This window comes from Amblyomma mixtum, chromosome 3, assembly GCF_055824585.1.
Source record: "Amblyomma mixtum isolate Tamu chromosome 3, ASM5582458v1, whole genome shotgun sequence".
Classification (NCBI taxonomy): domain Eukaryota; kingdom Metazoa; phylum Arthropoda; class Arachnida; order Ixodida; family Ixodidae; genus Amblyomma; species Amblyomma mixtum.
Genome location: NC_143014.1, coordinates 304427330 through 304446989, shown reverse-complemented (window position 1 = coordinate 304446989; position 19660 = coordinate 304427330). Strand labels below are relative to the sequence as shown.

Here is a 19660-nt window from a genome sequence, read left to right as displayed (position 1 = left end):
GTAGCGGGTTTTAGAGGGAAAGCACTACTTTACGCAGTCTAACGGAAACAATAATGTTGTGGCTTGCATGACATTGAGGCTGGCATTGTCCAACCTGCAGAAATAAAGAAAATATTGCCGCGGCGCGAACAGATCAGCTTCGCTGGCCACTACATGAGAGCACTTTTCTATCACCGGAGCCGATCACGCCTCGTGTTAAATTGCCACGCACAAGTGCATTGCGCGTCGTCATCTCCTTCAACCATCATCTGTACGCACAAGCTTTCGCACATCCTGCTCCATTTAACTGCTTTGAAACCCTACCATTTTCTTGCCTTGGGGTGATCTCTAAGGCATTAGTAAACATGGATCATAGCAAGTAATTTGCCTTCCCTAAGTAAATAATTTATAATTGAATTTTTAGTTCTATGTAGCTTTGGTTTTAGCAGCCGAACGGTGGTTGCGACGTCACAAAGAAGCGTGATATCATGTTTGACAGAAAAAAACTGCAGTATAAAAGTTAAACTTATTTGTTCCCTCTTATTCCGCCTTCTAGGGGAGGCGAGCATACGAGTTGGAGCGAATCCAAGAGTCAAAGCAGCGACCGTATTGCAGTATTTGTACGCCTCACGTGATCGCATGCTTACTTGTGACGTCGAAACCACCAGTTGGCTTCCGAAACCCAATCTCAAACTGCATAGGGGACATTTGTTACGCCGACTACGCTGCGTGGCGCGGCGCGCAGCGTAGAAGAGAACGACGTTGAAGCACGTGAACTCTGGCTGTGGTCAGCCTGACGCTGGCCCTTCCCTGTTCCCACCCATTTTCCCGCTCATCTTGTAAATGAACCCATCCTCGTAACATTATTATAGATAATTTATTGGGGTGATTTTTATTTACTAATGTCTGACGAATCATTCCATAACAAAAACACACTGAGAAAAAAGAGATTAGCTACAAAACAAAACTTCTTCACTGTCTATGCATGCATGAACAGTTGTAAAAAAAAACGGATAAAAATTATTTTAAGCTCGACACACAAACCTTTCTATACAATGTGCCGAAACGATGTTCAAATGATCAATCTATATTTCAAGAAGAAGCATTCAACACAAGCAGTACAAAAAGAGTTTAGTTATTTCTTTCACGTAATATTGAAAACTTTCCCTGGAAGAACCCACAAAAAAAAAACATTCCAACAGAACTTGCATAAGCTTGATGAAGCCATCTCAACACAGCAGGGTATCACAATGACTCATGGTTTGAAAATTTTAAGCAGTGCAATGTAATTTTTAGGTGTTGATATGCCTGAACAATTAAGTAAAACTGAAAGCAAAACATGAACAAAGACAGCTTCCAGGAACCTGCCAGCTAAAACAACAATACAGCCGACGCGCTGCTGCCACACAGATCGATTTATGCCGAATGATCGACCGGATATTGTTTTCACAGCATTCTGGGAGCAACCAACTATGCTGTCGTACCACGAATACATTTCTAGGGAGAAATAAGGACGTGCCGTCGTAGAGCGCCACAGGTTCCGCAGTTCGAATTATTGTAGTTGATGACTTAAAAATAGTATCGCAAGAAAAAGGGTTTGAAATGGACGCCATTCCATGCGGCGTTTTCTGGAAGAGTGTCATCATGCCGGGCGCATTACGGAAGCATAACGGGGGAAGAAAAGCCCCTGACGACGAAAGTACTTTTCTTTAGACATGAGGGCTTCTAATGAACATACGCAACTTTTAAAGGACTAGACAAATAAGTACTTAGCCACAGTGTCGGCATTGATAATTTGCCGTCGACCTCAAGTCTGAACACGGCAGTGTGTCAAGTCACCATGGATAACCTAACTTGTACGAGAGAAGAAGCAGTGAACGTTAAATAAAAATAATCACTCAACGCAGTTTAGCTAGCATTAGACGTCTTCACATTTCAATGAGCTGGCAAATGAATATTGCTCTTCTGTCTCTATAGATGAAGAAACGTGAACAACAAAATGCGCTTGAGGGAACACTTCTTACCGCGAGGTTCATTCTACATGTTATTTGAGGAATTTATTCTGGTGGATAAACAGCGCCACGAAGCAGAGGCTTTACTAGGGAGAACGGCACCCGATGCGTTCGGCCCGAGTCTCCCCTCCCACACACACATCTCTACACTTTATCCTGGGTGTTCTGATTCACTGTGGAGCTCCATCACCACCATACTAGATATATTTCAGCAAAACTGTCCCATTAAAAACGTTCTTGACGAAAATAATAGCATGTAATGGCGTACAAAAGCAACGGTAATATACAACGTATTTGCAGTTGTTCGATAAAGATTTTTTTTTTATTCAGAACACATGAAAGGTACGCCAGTGCTGCCTATGCCGGTGGATTGTCTGGAAAGGCGAAGTTTATTAATGCGATGCAGCGCAGTTAACAGACTGATAATTTACTAAAGTTACCTAGTCAACTGGTAAGATTTTTGACTCATGGCGCAAGACGATATCGGGAAGCTGAAGGCCGTGAACATAAAAACTGAGCCCATTTTTTAAATTCGAAATTGGCCACAGGATATGAGACATCGAAATATGTCTGTGAGTGGTCTAAAGTTGTCTTCCCAACGGTGGGCATTCAGTAATTTCTGTGGCCACACATGGCACGGACATCGTATATGGCGCCAGTACCTTCCGCGTTGTGAAAAATAGTTTAACCGCCTATGTATTTTCTGCAATAACACCATTCTATCAATCTGTAACGAGGAAAAGCCCACTCAGCGAGTTTTAAAAAGCGCGTTTTTCAAGTTTGGCATTTCGGACCACCGTGTCAATCCTGACGATTTAAAAGCGGAGCTCGCATATGCTGCTGCTTGCCTTCAATTTCGAGATATACCCTTACGCCCTGGAAAGAAAATATAAAAAATTGATGCTTTAATTCTTGTTCGTTCGTTTTTTAATTGAACGTTATCAGGTAAATAATGGCCGCCTTACAGGGTAATCTTCACGCACGCCACCGTACGAACTATCTTTCATGGCTTATAAAAGAAAGACATGTATTGAATAGATTGAAACACCCGCTATAAAGCAGAAGACAGAACAGAAAACTGGGCAAGTTGGAACGGATTCATCTTAAAGCAGCGCGATACACAGGACGAGAGAAACAAGAGACGACACGAGCGCAATCTAACAACTGAGTTCTATTCCCAGAAGGGTTAGTTATATACGCACCAAACACAACGATAAAACACAGACACATCGCGATAGCCCCCAGAAGACAGAGACAGGCGCAATCGAACAACAAGAGCCAAGAGGTTCCCAGCACGAGAAACCCTTTCGGAGTTATCCGCACGCATTGTTGGAGGCAACATTTTTGCGCCAAATCATATCCCTGGTGCTGAGCTCGGAGGGGATCAGCTCCGCGGTAAGGCTTGACAGCCAAGCAACATGAATCTTGCCAATCGAGGGGTAAGCTGCCGACACCGGAGAATAGCGTCCCGATGCTACCGGTCGAAACCGACTTCTGAGACATTTGTGACGCGGAGAGGCGGGCGCTGGCGGTTGGCTTGCGCTAAGGCATCTCGTGCGCACTGTGTGGTTGCGCCGGTGGTGTGTCAGATGGAATCGTATAACCTAACAAAAGGCAGGACCGCGCCGCAAACACTAGCCGGCAGAGACCTGCAATCTGCGTCAAACATGCACGGCCGAAGTGTTTGCTTTTAAGCCGTGTAGTAAGGTTCTCACTACTCCTGGACGTCTTCAGCTACAGAGGGGCAATGACAAGGACTCCTTTTCAATTTCGAGAGATTTTTACCGCTGACGATGCAAAATGAACCACACAGAGCATCCCTAAAGTAAGTCCATGGGCCGCATATTCCTGAAGCAGTCTGGATATTTCTGAAGCAATGCACATCGGTGATCGTCCATTTTAGGTGTTCATTAAAGCCATTTATTAGGCAATCACGGGTTGTTTACGATTTGTGCGAGCGAACCAGCAGCAGAGGATATCGCCGACTAGTTTCGAGATGAACAAGCTGCCTTGGTCGGTGAGTAATTAGCGAGTGCAAATCCGAATAGACGCATCATAACGTGCTTGGTTGCTTAAATAATATCAGCATCAATGCAGTTATTGTTTTAGCAGGATGGTGACAAATAAAGGACCTTGCAGGTCGAGACCAACGCGGCGAAAAGGGCAAGGGAGGTATATTAATGAGTTGAAGAGGTCCGACAGGCAAAGTAAACAGATTTTCCCCCCTGCCAGAGGTTGAAGGAGCCAACATACGGCGCGGTGCACACACGGACAAAACAAACATTGAAGCGCACGCGGCAGAAGTAAGTGGGTAGGTCATGAATTTCTCCAAGGCAGCTGAACGGAGCCAATGGGAAACCGCAAATGCGAAGTCGGGCCCATCAAAGTGCAAATATCAGTCATACATATTAATCCGGCCGTAGGGAGGCATTGTGATTTGCAAAGTCGAAACTTGTCCAGGTGCGTGTGCCCAGGTGCAGACGCGTCGACGTTTACACTCTTGCAGCTGATGTGCTTAACACATCTCATTAAGACCATAGCACCTTCCGATGGTTTTGCCGCACTGAATTATCATGCCCCATTCCAATCACTTCACTGATCAACTGATCAATTATCATGCCCCATTCCAATCACACATTAACTACTGCCACTTGCTTTCGGCCACCACATCTAGAACGAATCTTCAGAAAATTAAAATTCTTTAAGAGATACCTTTCAGGTTTACTACAGGTGCTAGTTTAACAGCCAATGCGGCTGATTTTTTTAGCAAATATGAAGTAATGCGCGCAAATAATTTTTTTTCAAGCACCGCCTCTAATACTGCCTAAAACTTTTTCCTTATTTTTTATAGTTTCTTGCTTAATATCGCAATGTTAAAGGAGAAGGAAAAATATGTCCAAGCCTGACCTACTGAGAAAGGGACCCTCCCACACACTAGAACAAATTACTGTAAAATAACACTTAATTTCCTTATATCTGATATTATTAACATGCACCAATCTAGCCAACTTAGCGTGTGTAACCTCCCGAGAAATGATTCCAAATTGTAGTTTCTAAACAAATTTTTATAACCTATACCTATCGTAGTAGGTATGCGCACACTCTTGCTCTTCGCGCTGTCATCGCCCCACCAGTGTCCGACAGGTAAAATGTATTTTGTTCGACCCTAATGTATTTTCTAAGTAGTTTATTAATAATTTCTAAAGTTTACTGTAGTCAGTACGACGATCTCTTCTGCTTTTTCTTGCTCATAACTGCCCACCAGTGTGCTCGAGTACGGCCTGCCTCCGATGCATGTAAGTCTTTTTTTTTTCACGCAGCATTACAAAGGCCACAGACATTTTGAAGTAACTTTTTTAGCCTTTGGCCTGTGGTCTATTGTCAACACGTATGCACATTTGGAAATAACGTGGTCTGGTCTTTTTTTTTTAAATACCCAGGCAACCACAAACGTATACCAGGGGGAGGGGAGTTGAGGCCCCTCCCCTCAAAAATCACCAATTCCTAATCTTCCTAGAAGCGTCTCGTTGACAGTGCACTACCCAGTATCTTTCCCCTCCCCAGATACAAAAATAAAATGCCCGGGGTCCTCTCGAGGAAGAGGAGGAGGAAAGAACTTTTATTGACCGACAGAAATGACATCCGCCCCTTCCCCTCGGCACTGGAGACAGGAGGCACACTGCTTTAGATGCTGGCCGGGAGGTCTTGTGTCCCAGCGGCCTTTTCAGCCAATCGGACGAGGCGGAGGTAGAGCTCGGGGTCCGAACTACATAGCAAGGTCTCCCAGGATTCTTTGGATGGATGGATGGATGGATGGATGGATGGATGGATGGATGGATGGATGGATGGATGGATGGATGGATGGATGGATGGATGGATGGATGGATGGATGGATGGATGGATGGATGGATGGATGGATGGATGGATGGATGGATGGATGGATGGGTGGATGGGTGGATGGGTGGATGGATGGATGGATGGATGGATGGATGGATGGATGGATGGATGGATGGATGGATGGATGGATGGATGGGTGGGTGGGTGGGTGGGTGGGTGGGTGGGTGGGTGGAGGGAGGGAGGGAGGGATGGATGGATGGATGGATGGATGGATGGATGGATGGATGGATGGATGGATGGATGGATGGATGGGTGGGTGGGTGGGTGGGTGGGTGGATAGATGGATGGATGAATGGGCGGGTGGATGGATGGATGGATGGATGGATGGATGGATGGATGGATGGATAGGAGCGCCCCCTTTGAAACGGGGTGGTGGCAATTGCCACCATGCTCAGCTTTTCTTTCCTTATTATTTTTTTTTTGTTTTCTGACTTTGCAATTCTCATTAAGATTCGCCATGATCTTTACCTACGGTTTCCTACAATTCTAACCTAATGCCACATCTCTGCTTTTCAGCCACCAATCCTCCAATCGCTTTTTTGGTAACTTCCACTGCAGATTTATTTACATGACCATTGCTATCTTTAAACCCTAGGGCCTTAGAAAGAGTGACTGTGCCTGCATCGACATCCGGATGGATACCATCACATTTGATTATGAGGTGTTCAATTGTTTCCACAGATATACCTCATACTGCACATGTGTCATCTTCGTTAAATTTTTTTGTAGCTGCGCGTTCTAAGACACCCTGACCTAGCTTCAAAAAGTAGGGCACTGCCTCTTGAGTTATCATAGAAAAATTCTCTCCTGATCTGCCTTTTCCAGTATCGATATAGTTCTACACTGTTTCTTTTCCATTGAATTCATCCAATTTTTAACTTGCGCGTTTTTAACCTGTCGTTTAATGCTCTTTCTTTCTCCGTCCTCATGACCGGCATACTTACTGGTTAGTTTTCTAGTTCTTTTCCGCCACTTTGAGTCAACGCTCTTTCTGTATGAATATTTAAATACCCTAGCTGCCCACCTGTTATCGTCCAATTTCCTCAGGCGTTCTTCATATAGTATTTTACTCTTAGCTTCCCGTGCTTCGAACGATGCCCAGCCCATATCCCCTTGTACTGCCTCGTTTGTGGTTTTGCCGTGGGCACCTAGTGCTAATCTTCCAACAGCTCTCTGATTTACGTCTAATCTCGACTGAACTTCTGCCCTTAAGCACAGAACCGCATTGCCGAAAGTAAGTCCCGGCACCATAATTCCTTTCCAAATATCTCTTACTACATCATATTTGTTGTACCCCCTAATGCCCTATGTTTCATTATCCCGGCGTCTCTTCGTCCTTTTGCCCTAAGAGCCTGTTCATGCTTTTTTGTGTATATCTGCCCTTCGTTTAGCCATATCCCGAGGTATTTGTATTCGGCCACTTTGGGTATTTCGTGGCCTTGTATTGTAAGCACCTGATCAGAAATATCGTTTAAAATCATCACACCTGATTTAGTTGCGCTAAAACTGAATCCTAGAGCGTCTCCTTCGTCTCCACAGCAATTAACCAAAGTTTGTAAATCTTCCTGGATATCTGCTAACAGCACAATATCGTCCGCATACATTAAACCCGGGAGTCGCTGCTCAACTACAATTCCGCCTAATCTGCACGACAGGTTATAACCTAGATTACTTTCTTCTAGCCTTCTTTCTATATTTATCACGTAGAGCATGAACAGCAGCGGTGATAGAGGACAACCTTGCCTTAATCCTTTGTGCACCCCCACAGTTGTGGTATTTTTTCTCCCTGCCCATGCAATTTCAACTTCGTTATCTCGGTAGATTTCCTGTAGAAAATCAGTTACCTCATGACTGATAGCTAAATCTTTCAATATGCTCCACAGGAGTTCCCTGTTCACGTTATCGTATGAACCGCTTATGTCCAGAAAGGCTAAAACAGAGGGCTGTTTTCCGCCTTAGCTATTTCTATGCATTGGGTAAGCACGAACAGGCTATCATCTAAGCACCTATCCCTTCTGAACCCATTCTGAAGTTCTCCGCGTATCCGATTACCTTCTACCCATGACTGCATTTTTAATTTCACCGCCTGGATTGCCAGCCTGTACATAACAGATGTTATCGTAATCGGACGGAAGGATTTTATGTTCATCTTATCCCCTTTCCCTTTCTAAATCAAATTCATTTTACTCTGTCTACAGCTGTACGGAATTTGCTTATTTGTTATGACTGTCTCCAATGCTTTTATCAGCGCTTCCTTGCTTCTTGGGCCATGTTCATTAATGAGCTTAATTGGAATTTCGTCTATCCCTGCGGATGTGGTTTTAGGAATAATCGCTTCCGCCTTTTCCCAGTTAAGACTAGTCAGCTGTTCTCTATTGTGCTGTCCTGTGTTGCTTCCTCACTTGGGGAGATTACCCCATTGTCGTTGCTAAAAGACGCAGCTATAAATAACGTAATGTAGTTCACAGCATCGTCTCCCTCTAAACATTTTCCCTCAGCATCTATAATCTGTTCCTGCGTTCTTTGATTTGTTTTTCCCAACCAGCTTATATTGTTCCAGAATTTTCATGGCCCCCCTTTACTTGCCTCGCGAACTTCAGCCAGCCATTTATCAGAGGACTGCTTCTTTTCGGCCTGGACTAGGACCTGAACTTGCTGTTTCTTTTGTCGATAAGATTCCCATTTTTCGCCTTTTTCCTCTTCAGATAACTGCGCCCTCTTTGCTTCTCTGTGTTCCATTGAAGCCACCCGTTGTTGTTCGATGGCCTCCTTAATTTCCAAATTCCACCAGCTTCGTGCCATCCTCTTTCCTCTCCAGCGGTTTACTCCTTGTTTCATTTTTGTAGCGGTGAGCAGTTCTAACTGATTATAATCCCACTTTTTCATGGGGCGTTTCTCGATTACTTCTTCTATATAGGCTTATATTAGCGCTATTTGTGCATCGTTTAATTTTGCGTTGTCTTTTTGACTTCCCTGCATTTCTCTTTTAGGGCTCCCAACTGTAGAATAATACGTTTATGATCACTTCCTAGGCTGTACTTCCCCTCTTCGTCTATTTCCATTATTGCGAGCTTGCTTAAATGCCCTGCGACATTAGACAGTAGTCAATGGTTGTTTGCCTGTTACGGGATTCCTACGTGATTTGTCCCTCACATTTATTTTCTCTATTGACAATAACTAGGTTGTACCGCTCACACAAGGCTAGCATTAACTTCCCGTTACAATCTGTGTATCCATCCAGATCCTCGATGTGGCCATTCATGTCTCCAAGCAAAACAATATCGACACCGTCTCCAATCTGCTTTATATGGTCATTGAGGCACTTAACTAGAACCTTGTTTTCTTGCCTGCATTTGTCCTCGGTCCCTAAATAAACTACCCCTAGCCATGCCCTTTTGCCAGCAATTGTACCTGATACCCAGACATGTTTTTTGCAAGTTGATTTTATTCTTTGCCAATTTTTTCCTTGATGTATCAGCATACCTACTCCTCCTCCCTTCTTTTCCGTTGTTGTTCTGTTCCACCCTTCCCAGACATAGCCATCGATTAAGGGTGGATCTTCTAGATCCCTCAGATGTGTCTCGCATAGATCGTACACACCTACTGCTTCGTCCTTTAACTGCTGTTGTATTTCTAGCCATTTCGCTCTCTTTCTACCCCCTTGGATGTTTATGTAACTGATCCTGGCGTTAAATTTCTTTTTCGTAGTTTTCTTTCTGGGCCTCCAAGCGGCCATTTTGTTGGGCTCAGTCGCCATTGTTACATTTAATACATCGCTTCTACTTACCCCTACGCCCTGAGCCACCGTGGACCCCCTAAAAAACCTACCGCTCGGCCTCCCAGGCGCCAGCCTATCTCTTCTCCTACCCTTCCACTGAAATGGATGCCATCTCGTCCAAAGTCTCTGCCCAGACCTGCTCTGTGCACTTCCTTGTTTATGTCTACCACCTCAAAGCCTTTCTCGAGGCTTAACTGCCTTATCTCTCGATTAAGATTCACAACGTCGTTAGCAACCTCTACATTCCTTCCTTGTACCTCCGGCACTGTACACACCACGATCTGCGCTTGCTGTGCGACCGCCCTTATACTGTCAACTCCCTCAGCTAATCTTTTCCCTACTTGTGCCGCGTTACCATTTAGGACATCATTTAGCCCCGCCGCTACCACTACCAAGTTACGCCTTGCAACATTCTCGGAAAGTTCACTTTTTGTTTCTCTGCGAGCATCGTCCATTGTCCTTTCTGGAAACACCCCGACTGCTTCCCGCCTATCACCCTTCACACGGTCCAGAATAGCTATTTTGCAGCGCCTCATGTTGGAGTCACCAGCGATAAGCACTAGTGTACTCCGTCCCTCCCTCCTATCTTCCGGATCTTGCTGCCTCTTATCAGCGACTGTGACCTCATTTCCTGGAATTAGATTGTTCCCTTCTCAGTACCGCCTCTCGACTTCCCAACTGCCACCTGTGCGTAGCTGTTCCTGCCTGAACATGTCTGACCTACTGGCTTATCGCTGTCCATGCCAGTGCAAGCCCCATCCACGTGGCTGGCGCTGGAATGCCCGCCATTGCGGCTTCCAATGGCGGTGTCAGCCGTTTTTTACTCCAACTGACAAAGCTGTTCTTGAAGCTTGCGCTTCTCTGCCCTCTCTATCTGTAACTCTGTTTCTAGAGCAAACAATCGATACTTAGCGCCATCCTAGGAGAATTTGGGCATTCGCTGATTATATGGTCGAGGGACCCTCTCAAACCGCAGTGTGTACAAACGTCTGACCTTACACGCGGAAACATATAGCTCGTCAGAAGAAGAATTTTTGGCTACGTACCTGCAGACAATCGATACAGTAAATCACACACACAGACAATAAGTCGAAGTTTCTAAGAATGCTCGGAACGTGTAGATTGAGTTCCCGCGGCAGAAAGATGAGTTCAGACTCCTCATCACTGTACCTTTAAGGGCTCAGGAAATTTCGACCACCTGAGGTTCTTTAACGTGCACTAACCTCGCACAGTACATGGGCCTCTAGAATTCCGCCTCCATCGAAATTCGACCGCCGCAGCCGGGATCGAACCCGCGTCTTTTGGGCCAGCAGCCGAGCGCCATAACCACTGAGCCGCCACGGCGGCCACGGCAGTGTAGTCAGGGCGCTCGCAAATATGATGAATTCACTCGGTGAATTGAAAAATCTCTGGATTGCTGCAGTGCAAGCAGTCCGGGAAAGCTACAACCCCAATCTTGTGAAGGTAAACTTTTGGTGTACGCAACACCAAGCCGCCGCCGATCGAACAGAGTTCTTTGACGTCGCATAGCATTTGATGGTAGATGAAGCTGGGAACCAAGATCAAGCCGAGAGATTCGGTCTTGCTGGTGGCTGACATCGTTCCAGTGCAATTGCATGACAGCCTGCACTGAATGAGCCAGTAAACAAGACTCGGATGAAAGCCCGTTCGGCATGAAGTAGCTGAGCTTCGGACTCAGCGCTTTCATTTCCCGCTATACCGCAATGGCTAGGTAGCCACTGAAGCCTGACAGTGTGGCCGCGCTTGAAGGCCTCAGCCAGCAAAGGTACAATCTGCCCGATTTGCTGCTCGCATGTGCGCGCTTTCATTTATACTTGTATGATCTGCCATGCTAGTCTTCAGTCGCAGAACGCCAGTGATTTGTGGTCTCGTGACAAACGTAGTGGATGGCCTCTCGCATCCCTGCCAATTCGGTTGCTGTGCATGTTCTGTGCTTGAGCCTGAAGCAGTGGCTGAAAGAGCTGCCAGGAACTATAGCCGCAGCTGCTGAAGAGGTGTTCGTAACTGATCCGTTGACAAAAACATGTTCGGAGTTGCCCTATGTGGAGGAGATATATGATAACGCCAATTGCTTGAGTACAACTGTAGCATTATGAAATTTGTGTGCGTGTGCGTGCGTGCGTGTGCGTGTGCGTGTGCGCGTTTGCGCGCGCGTGTGTGTGCGCGTGTGCGCATGTGTGCGTGCGTGCGCGCGCGTGTGCGTGCGCGTGTGCGTGTGCGTGTGCGTGTGCGTGTGCGTGTGTGTGTGTGCGTGTGTGTGTGTGTGTGTGTGTGTGTGTGTGTGGTGCGAAGAAGCGTAGTGCGAAGTGTGTGTAGTGCGAAGCGCGCGCGCGCGCTTCTTCGCTGCCGGTATGATTCAAGAATGTTACCAACTTGCGAAAAACTTGTTTTACGCATGTAGTTCGTACGCATCAAATTGCGTTGCGTCCTTATGGCTTTCGAATAGGCTGCGTCTGGACGCGCACTACTATCATTAGCTAGGGGGTGGTAGGGATGACTCGTCAAGAGTCGCAAATGCGCCCGTAGTTGCTCCTGTTGGAAATAAATACGGGCTGGCAGGCGCGTGCCTTATAAAATGTGCCCCATGTCGAAGCCTTCCACGCTAATCACAAGCAGGCTTTTAAAGCGCGAGCCTAAGCGCTTTCCTGTATTCGCGGGAAAGTCTTTGTCCCGAAAGAACCGGCGCATAGTATCTCAGAAAACCGACCACCAGCGCATGATACAGGTGAAGAAAAGATCGCTCATACGGACCCCACGATTTGCCAGCTATAAGCCTTACAATGCTTGCAAAACCGTCCAGTTTTTTTTTCTAAACAAAGATATTTGCATCGCCCAGGGCAGGTCGCGGTCAATAATGACCCCTAAGAATTTATGGTTCCTCTGACACATGAGAATTAATGGTTCCAATTCCATTGAAATACTGCTGATCGATAAATTCTCTCCCGTAGTGATGGTGGTGACGACATTAGAGCATTGACTGCTGTCTTCTATGAAAGAGACGCAAGGGACGGCTCCACAGCGTCTAAAATTTGGACAGCAGTAATGAGCGATTACACACCAGCAATGATTAGTCGTAGAGTGCCTATCAGTTGTTTAAGCATAACCCTGATTTAGCCATCTGTAGTAAACACAACCGACCGACGCAATGGCGTACGCGCTTCGGAGATTAAAGTGCGCGTTCGTAGAGGTGACCACGATGCAGTATTCTCCTGAGGGTCGGAATATCTAGCACTTGTGCTGGTGGAGGAGGTGGCTTCTCCGCAGCACGGCTGTTCTTATTCCTGTTGATTCGTTCTGGCTTCTTTTCCTCTATTCAAGTTTTTGTGCTGGTTCTGCGTGTGCCGTCTTCATCGGTGAACCCCATTTGCTTCTTCTCTGCGAGAAGAGTGGTATTTCGCCATTTTCTTCAAGATCTTCATCCCTTTCCTTACTTTCCCTTGAGTTTGATTCCTGAGGTTCTTTGCACTCCGCACAATTGGGCACTTAAACTGTCTCCACCACAACGCAGTCAGCTTTTCTTGCTCGTGCATGCAGCGTTCACGTGTCCCAGTTTCATGATATATGCGGCACTGCAGAGGCTGCGATACATAAGGGTGCACTAGATGCCTCACAAATCACACCTTCACGTGCGATGGTTACTGGTGCCTTAAAACAGTAATTTCACACACGTCGATTGTCCAAACCGGCATGTGTCAAATAATCAAACAAAGCAATATAATCGATTCACCAGGTCCATATCATTTATCTCGATTCTACATCAGAAATAACTCCCGCAGTAGTGTTAATGCCTTGAGCAATGAACGAACGCACTTATTTGACTTAGCTTGTAACCAGCCATTCAAGGGCAAGAGTGAGAGCTTGCCTGTCGATGGAATTGATATGATCCTTATCTTCAACAGGCATGTATAAAATAGTGCAAGTGAGCGGTTGCACACTACCGCTGGCCTCGTTATTTATCTTCGTGTTCGAACTGAGCTTGTTAGGTCGCTTGTACTCAGACTGTGCCTACACTCTTTCGAGGTTTTGCAGAGCTTTTTTCTCAGGCGCCTGTTCACCATCGCGGTGTAGCCATCATCGTACTCCATGTCATCTGTGTCGGTGAAACTAGACGACCCCGGTAGCTCTGAGGGGACATTCAAGCTGGAACCACACTGACTTGCTAAGTCCACACTGCTACCCACGGTAGGCAGCAGAGACAGCGGGTCATCCGCCATCAAAGTTGACGGCGAGATCGCCACAAAGACGACAAACACAAAATATATAGAAACAAGCAGGAGTTCAAGAAAAGCTGTCGTTCGCAACGCTCTTCTTCTTCCCTCCATTGCTTCGCTCAATCGTAGTTACTCCATATCGGGCACTAAAGAGACTCACCGCACTTGATTTCATGCATGCTTCAGTGGATCGGCTCTGTATTGGAGCACGAACTTGTCCTCGTGTCACCGTGGTCAGGGTCCCGTGCTGAGTGACGCAAGTGCTTGTCTTTCCCTGGAAAGAAGAACGACTTTGTGAAAGGGCTCTTCCAAGGAGATTCAAGTGCTAAGCTGTAAACAAATCAGCGTTGCACAGCTTCCAGGAGAGAGGAACCAGTGCACGGTAGCCGGCTGCCCGTTGCTCCGAAAACAAAGTGCGCTCTCAAGTTCATTTCATGACAAGGACTTCTGAACAAGACAAGGAACAATTGTGTTCGAGCCCCCAAACCTGCCCATACATGTATACTCGAGTGCAGCTTTCTTGAACATCACTTTCAGTGGTGAGGCAGGCGCGGAATATGGCAAGATACCCCCGTGAACTTACTGCTGGCGATGGTCTCGTTTTCCCATGCATTCAAAAATCTTGGTTAAGCTTATCTTGCTCCGGGACGCAGTAGCTAAGACTGGCATACAAAGCCAATGGGATCCGTTTTTGACAATAGTTTGTTTGTTTGTTCGTTTATGGGGTTTAACTTCCCAAAGCGACTAAGGCTATGAGAGACGCCGTAGTGGAGGGCTCCGGAAATTTCGACCACCTGGGGTTAATGCCGCGAATCTTTGTAGTGTTTGTTTGTTAGTTCATTCTTCAAAGCTGCCGGCACGCCGCTTTATCGCTCTGGGATGCAAGAAGCGACCAGATTTATCTCGACTGAGCCGCTTCTACGTTTTTCTAGTATAATGTTCTAGTAACTTTGAATGACATAAGTGAAACAGCGCGAAAGAATCCCGAAGGCGGAACGAAGAAGGACAGGAAAGAGCGCTGAACAGGCAGCTGAATTTTATTGAGCGAAACTCGCACAATATATAGGAAGGCAGTGGCAAAGAAATCAGATGCAGTCAACGTCACATGGTGTTAAGAGCAATGAAAGCGATAAAAACATAACAGGGTGATAAAGCTAGAAGTCGACTTGATTTCAAAAGGGATGGCAACGAAATGAAAAAGTACACTTGATGACTCTAAACAGTGAATGTCACATGGTGTAAAAAGCCATAAAAACCGACAAAACATCAATAGCAGAAAACAAGGGTAACGCCGATAAAACCTCACGAAATGAAATTGTGGAGAGAATATAAACTGACTGAATGTGACAGCGTGTGGCTAAAAACATTGCACAAACCTTAACACTAAAACGATGAAACAGTGGCACTCAATGATTGAAACACGCGTAGTCAACAATAAAAATTTAGCATTGTTGTTCCAAAAAGGCAAGTTCACTACCGTACAAGAATTTCACATGTCACTGACATATTCCAAGCCCTTTCTTTTTATACAGAAGGCTTCCTTCAACTCCAGGGCTACGCTCTCTCTACTTCTATCAAGAACAACAGTTTCACGTAAACGAGGCATTCACTTCCATTCTTTGCAATGAAGCGCTAGATTAGAGCCAGTGCCTTTTTCAAGTGAGCGCTCGTGTTCCCTTAAATGCTTGTTCAAACACCTTCCGGTTTGTCCAATATAAACGTTGTCGCATGTAAGCGGAATCTGGTAAATCCCCCTTTCCCTACACGTGACGAACATATTGGCATGCTTTACGTCCCAGGTTGGCTGTCATGGTTTTTCGTTATTAATCCTATGACACAAGGTAGCTAGCTTTCAAGGGGCAGAAAAGACTACGGGAATCTTATATTTATTGGCAACCTTTTTCAAATTATGTGCTACCCGATTGGAGTACGGGACAACGGCTGGACTCATCCTCCTGTTGCTCTCCTGAGTATCGTCTCTCTTCCCTTTAACTTTCTGAAGCAAAGCTTCAGTCACTGCCGATATCACTGTCTGCGGAAAACCTGCCCGTAGTAACCGTGCCGTCTGCAGATGGAAGCTTTCTTGCATGCAATGCTCACATGAGTCCATTAGTGCAGATCCTAATCTTGACGTGGCTATGGCTAGTTTCACCGTTTTTGAGGGAGCTGACTCGTAGGACAATAGCTCCTTTTGACTTTGAGGTTTATATATCCAACAGAATCTGTCTCGTTCCAAGGAGAGTTCTAAGTCCAAAAACTGTAACTTGTTGTTTTGTGGGTATTCACAAGTGTATTCCAAACCACGGCTAAATTCTTTAAACGAACCTAGAATTTCATTTGCAGAGGCTCTGTAAGTTGGTACGTCTTGCTTGGTTAACACAATTAAAAAATCGTCGACATACCTGAAAACCTTTAAGCTTGACTTTTAGCTTTATCACCCTGTTATGTTTTTATTGCTTTCATATCTCTTTACACCATGTGACATTGACTGCATCTGATTTCTTTGGCACTGCCTTCCTATAATATTGTGCGAGTTTCGCTCAATAAAAATTCAGTTGTCAGTTCAGCGCTCTTTCTTGTTCCTTCTTCGTTTCGCCTTCGGGCTTCTTTCGCGCTGTTTCACTTATGTCAGAACGAACCAACTAGCCCAGCAAAAGGTTCTGCTTGATTACTTCGAACGCTTTATCTCGAAAGTTAGCTATCAATTTGAAAATCAGCACGGCCGAGCGGGCATTCTGTTCGACGACCGCCGAGCACGCCAGTTGCTACGCCGCCGCCGTGTCATTCAGTTCTTTGTGGGCACAAGTCAGCCCCAAAAAATAGTTTCGTTTGGAATCCATTCTCGCTGTTTCCATGCTTGCCGGACTGTAGTCACCACTACGCGACAATAAACAGCAAAAGACTAGGGGGGAGGGGGGACCTGCCGGTATACCTACTCCTATGATGCAACCTTACGATATGCGAAAAAAATGGGATCAAAAAGTGTCGTAGTCCAGAATTTGTGGATATAATAACTGCAAGAGGGACGGAGTTCAAGCCAAGCGCTGATTAAGTGTAAGACGCCTGTCAACTTGTAAGCTTTCGTTAATACAAAACAATGTACACGTACTGGGCATAAACGAAAAAATTTGAATACAACAATAGACTAAAAGATATAAGGTATAGTCAAGGTTAAAATTTTTAGGGACCTGGATTCGCAGGAAAAAAATATTCCCGTGTAGTGAGGAAAATCAGGCCTATGATATTGTAGCGCCGTGATATTGTAGGCTCGTGCAGGCGAAACAGAGGCGGTGGAACGCGCGCTCAGTAGAATACGCTAGGCTACCGGTGTCATCGGACACGGCCTCTGAGGCGGCCGCCTCGCAACCTCCAAATAAATGTGGCCCCTGTTGCCAAAAAATTGTTCCTACGGACAGCCCTGAGCACCTGCAACCGGCCGTTCGGAGCTTCCGCCATGGAGTCCCAGCATGGACGCCCGCCGTCCCGGCCCTTCAGCCACACCCACTGCAGGTCATGACCCTATCGCCCCACGAGTGGCACTCGCCCCCGGTGTCGAACCGGAAGTTTTTCGGGTTCTGTTCAGGTTCGGGTTCACGCCTTTCGGGTTCAGTTCCGGGTTCGGCCTAGATCGACATTCCGCTTCGGTTCGAACCGGTTCGGACCGTACTGAACCCGTTCAAACGGGTTCAGGACAAAAAAAAATGTACAACGTAGATGGGTTGTAATCAACATTGTTGTGCTGTTTGCTTTTTTCTCGCACATCGATATATAAAATAAAAATGCAAAAAAAATGATTAAATCGAAATGTTCTTACTTTACCCATTTTATTTATTGTCCGCGGCAAAGAAACCAATTTACGGCAACAGCCGCAAAATGAAATGAACTCGAAATTAAAGAAAATCGGCTCTGTGTACGAATAATCTATCTGATGAGGTATAAGGCTAAAAAAGCCTGCGGATTTTGCATCTACAAAACCCTCCAGCTTGAGCAGTTTCGGGGTCCCTGCCGCGCGAGTAATTGGTCTTCCCTGAAGCTCGAGTCAGTCGGGAATTTCTCACATGCAGTGTACTTACGCGTACGCCGACGTGACCGCCGCACATGGCCTCTAACGTCCCGCGCACTATTGGTAAAGGAAGCTGTGATGTATCGGCACCTATATAAAAAGAGACACCTTACCGACGCACCGAAACCGACATGCCAGTCACCTCCCCCCGCACCCCCCACCCCCCCCCCCCCACCCCGCAATACTACATTGTTCAGGAATATGAGAGAACCCCTTCCCCGCCCATCCTCCACCCAACCAGACTTGAGGGAGCACTAGCTAGCTGTCCTTAAAATCCAGAGATTACCAAACACATCTTATTTAAATCACCTCACCGATATCAACTTTGACACTCGCGTTATATATAGCGTGTCCCAGCTGACTTGGACCAAGATTTATAAAAAAAAACTAAGCCTCCTTCAGAACTGAAATTGTGTGGATGTTGCTTTAAATATCGCTTGAAACGTTCAGGCGTCAATAGGAAAGTTGTGGAGCTCCACAAATATTGTCCAAACCAGGCACTTCCACAGAAATATACTTAGCGTGGCCGTTTTTATTCGGGGGAAACGAAAGCCCGCGGAGTTTAAAAAATATCACGTGACAGCGCGCTCCGTGCGCCCGAATGCGCCGAGATTACAGAGCTCTCATCCGGCTTTGTAAAAAACATCACTCGCTTCGGGCCTTTCGTGCTGCCCAAGAGATGGCTTCGCGTTCTGCTTGGTTCCATGATAAGGGCCAGTGGGTACGGGCGGCAGTTCAAATAAAGCGCGGCTCCAGTTTCTGCAGTGATAATTGCGCACTTACGTTTGCAGAATGCATACAGAAGAACGATGACAATCTCATGAGTTCGAATTTGGGAGCAAGATCCTAACAAGCAAAGACGCATATAACTAGCCTAATAAAGTCGTGTGAATTACGTTGAAAAACAGGAGCCGCGCTTTCTTTCAATTGCCACCCGACCCCACTGGCGCTTATCTTGGAACCAAGCGCAACGCGAAGCCCTGTCGTGGGCAGTCAGAAAGGCGCGAAGCGAGAGGTGTTTTTTAGAAAGCACGGATGAGAGCACTGTAATGGCGGCGCATCCGGGCCCACGGAGCACGCTGTCACGTGGTATTTTTTAAACTCCGTGGGCTTTCGTTTTTCCGAATAAAAATGGCCACGCTAAGTCTATATCTATCTAAGTGCCTGGTTTGGACAATATTTCTGAAGCTCCACAACTTTCTTATTGACGCCTGGACGTTTCAAGCTATATTTAAAAAGTTAATGTTTTTAACTCGACAATTATTCAATTAGGAGGAGCGAAAAAGCTGGCAATGTAACTTAACATTAAACCTCAGCAACATCCACGCGCCCTCAGTTCTGGAGAACGCTTAGTTTTTTTTTAAACCTTGGTCCAAGTTAGCTCCTATAGCTGAGTATCGGCCAAAGCACCGCTAATCTTTGCTTCTCGCCAGTGCAGTGAAAAATTACGACTTTGGCTTATTAAAATGATGTCGACCTCTTCTGATAAAAAGAGTATGATAAAAAAGTGCACTCAGATGGGTTGACAACGCTTCGGTTCTGCATGCACGGAAATTATCAACATCGTTGCGATGTTCCGTTTCAACATTCTTGCAAGGGCAGCATTCTGCGAGCAAGAAGGCATACTTGCACTGCATAGAATTTTTGTAACTTTCCTGGGGTTCTATCAAAAGGACCTGCCCCTCTACAGAATTTGTTG

The 19660-nt window shown here is 46.0% G+C and overlaps 1 protein-coding gene across 1 annotated transcript in view; it reads right to left on the bottom strand.

Moving 5' to 3' along the window:
• LOC149355447 (uncharacterized) overlaps positions 1-13901 on the bottom strand; it is a 97669-nt gene extending 83768 nt beyond the window's left edge. Inside the window, exon 1 of the mRNA XM_089576116.1 lies at positions 13743-13901. Coding sequence (XP_089432242.1) covers positions 13743-13901 — 159 coding nt within the window. The remainder of the gene's footprint in view (positions 1-13742) is intronic.
• Between the last annotated feature and the right edge of the window lie 5759 nt (positions 13902-19660).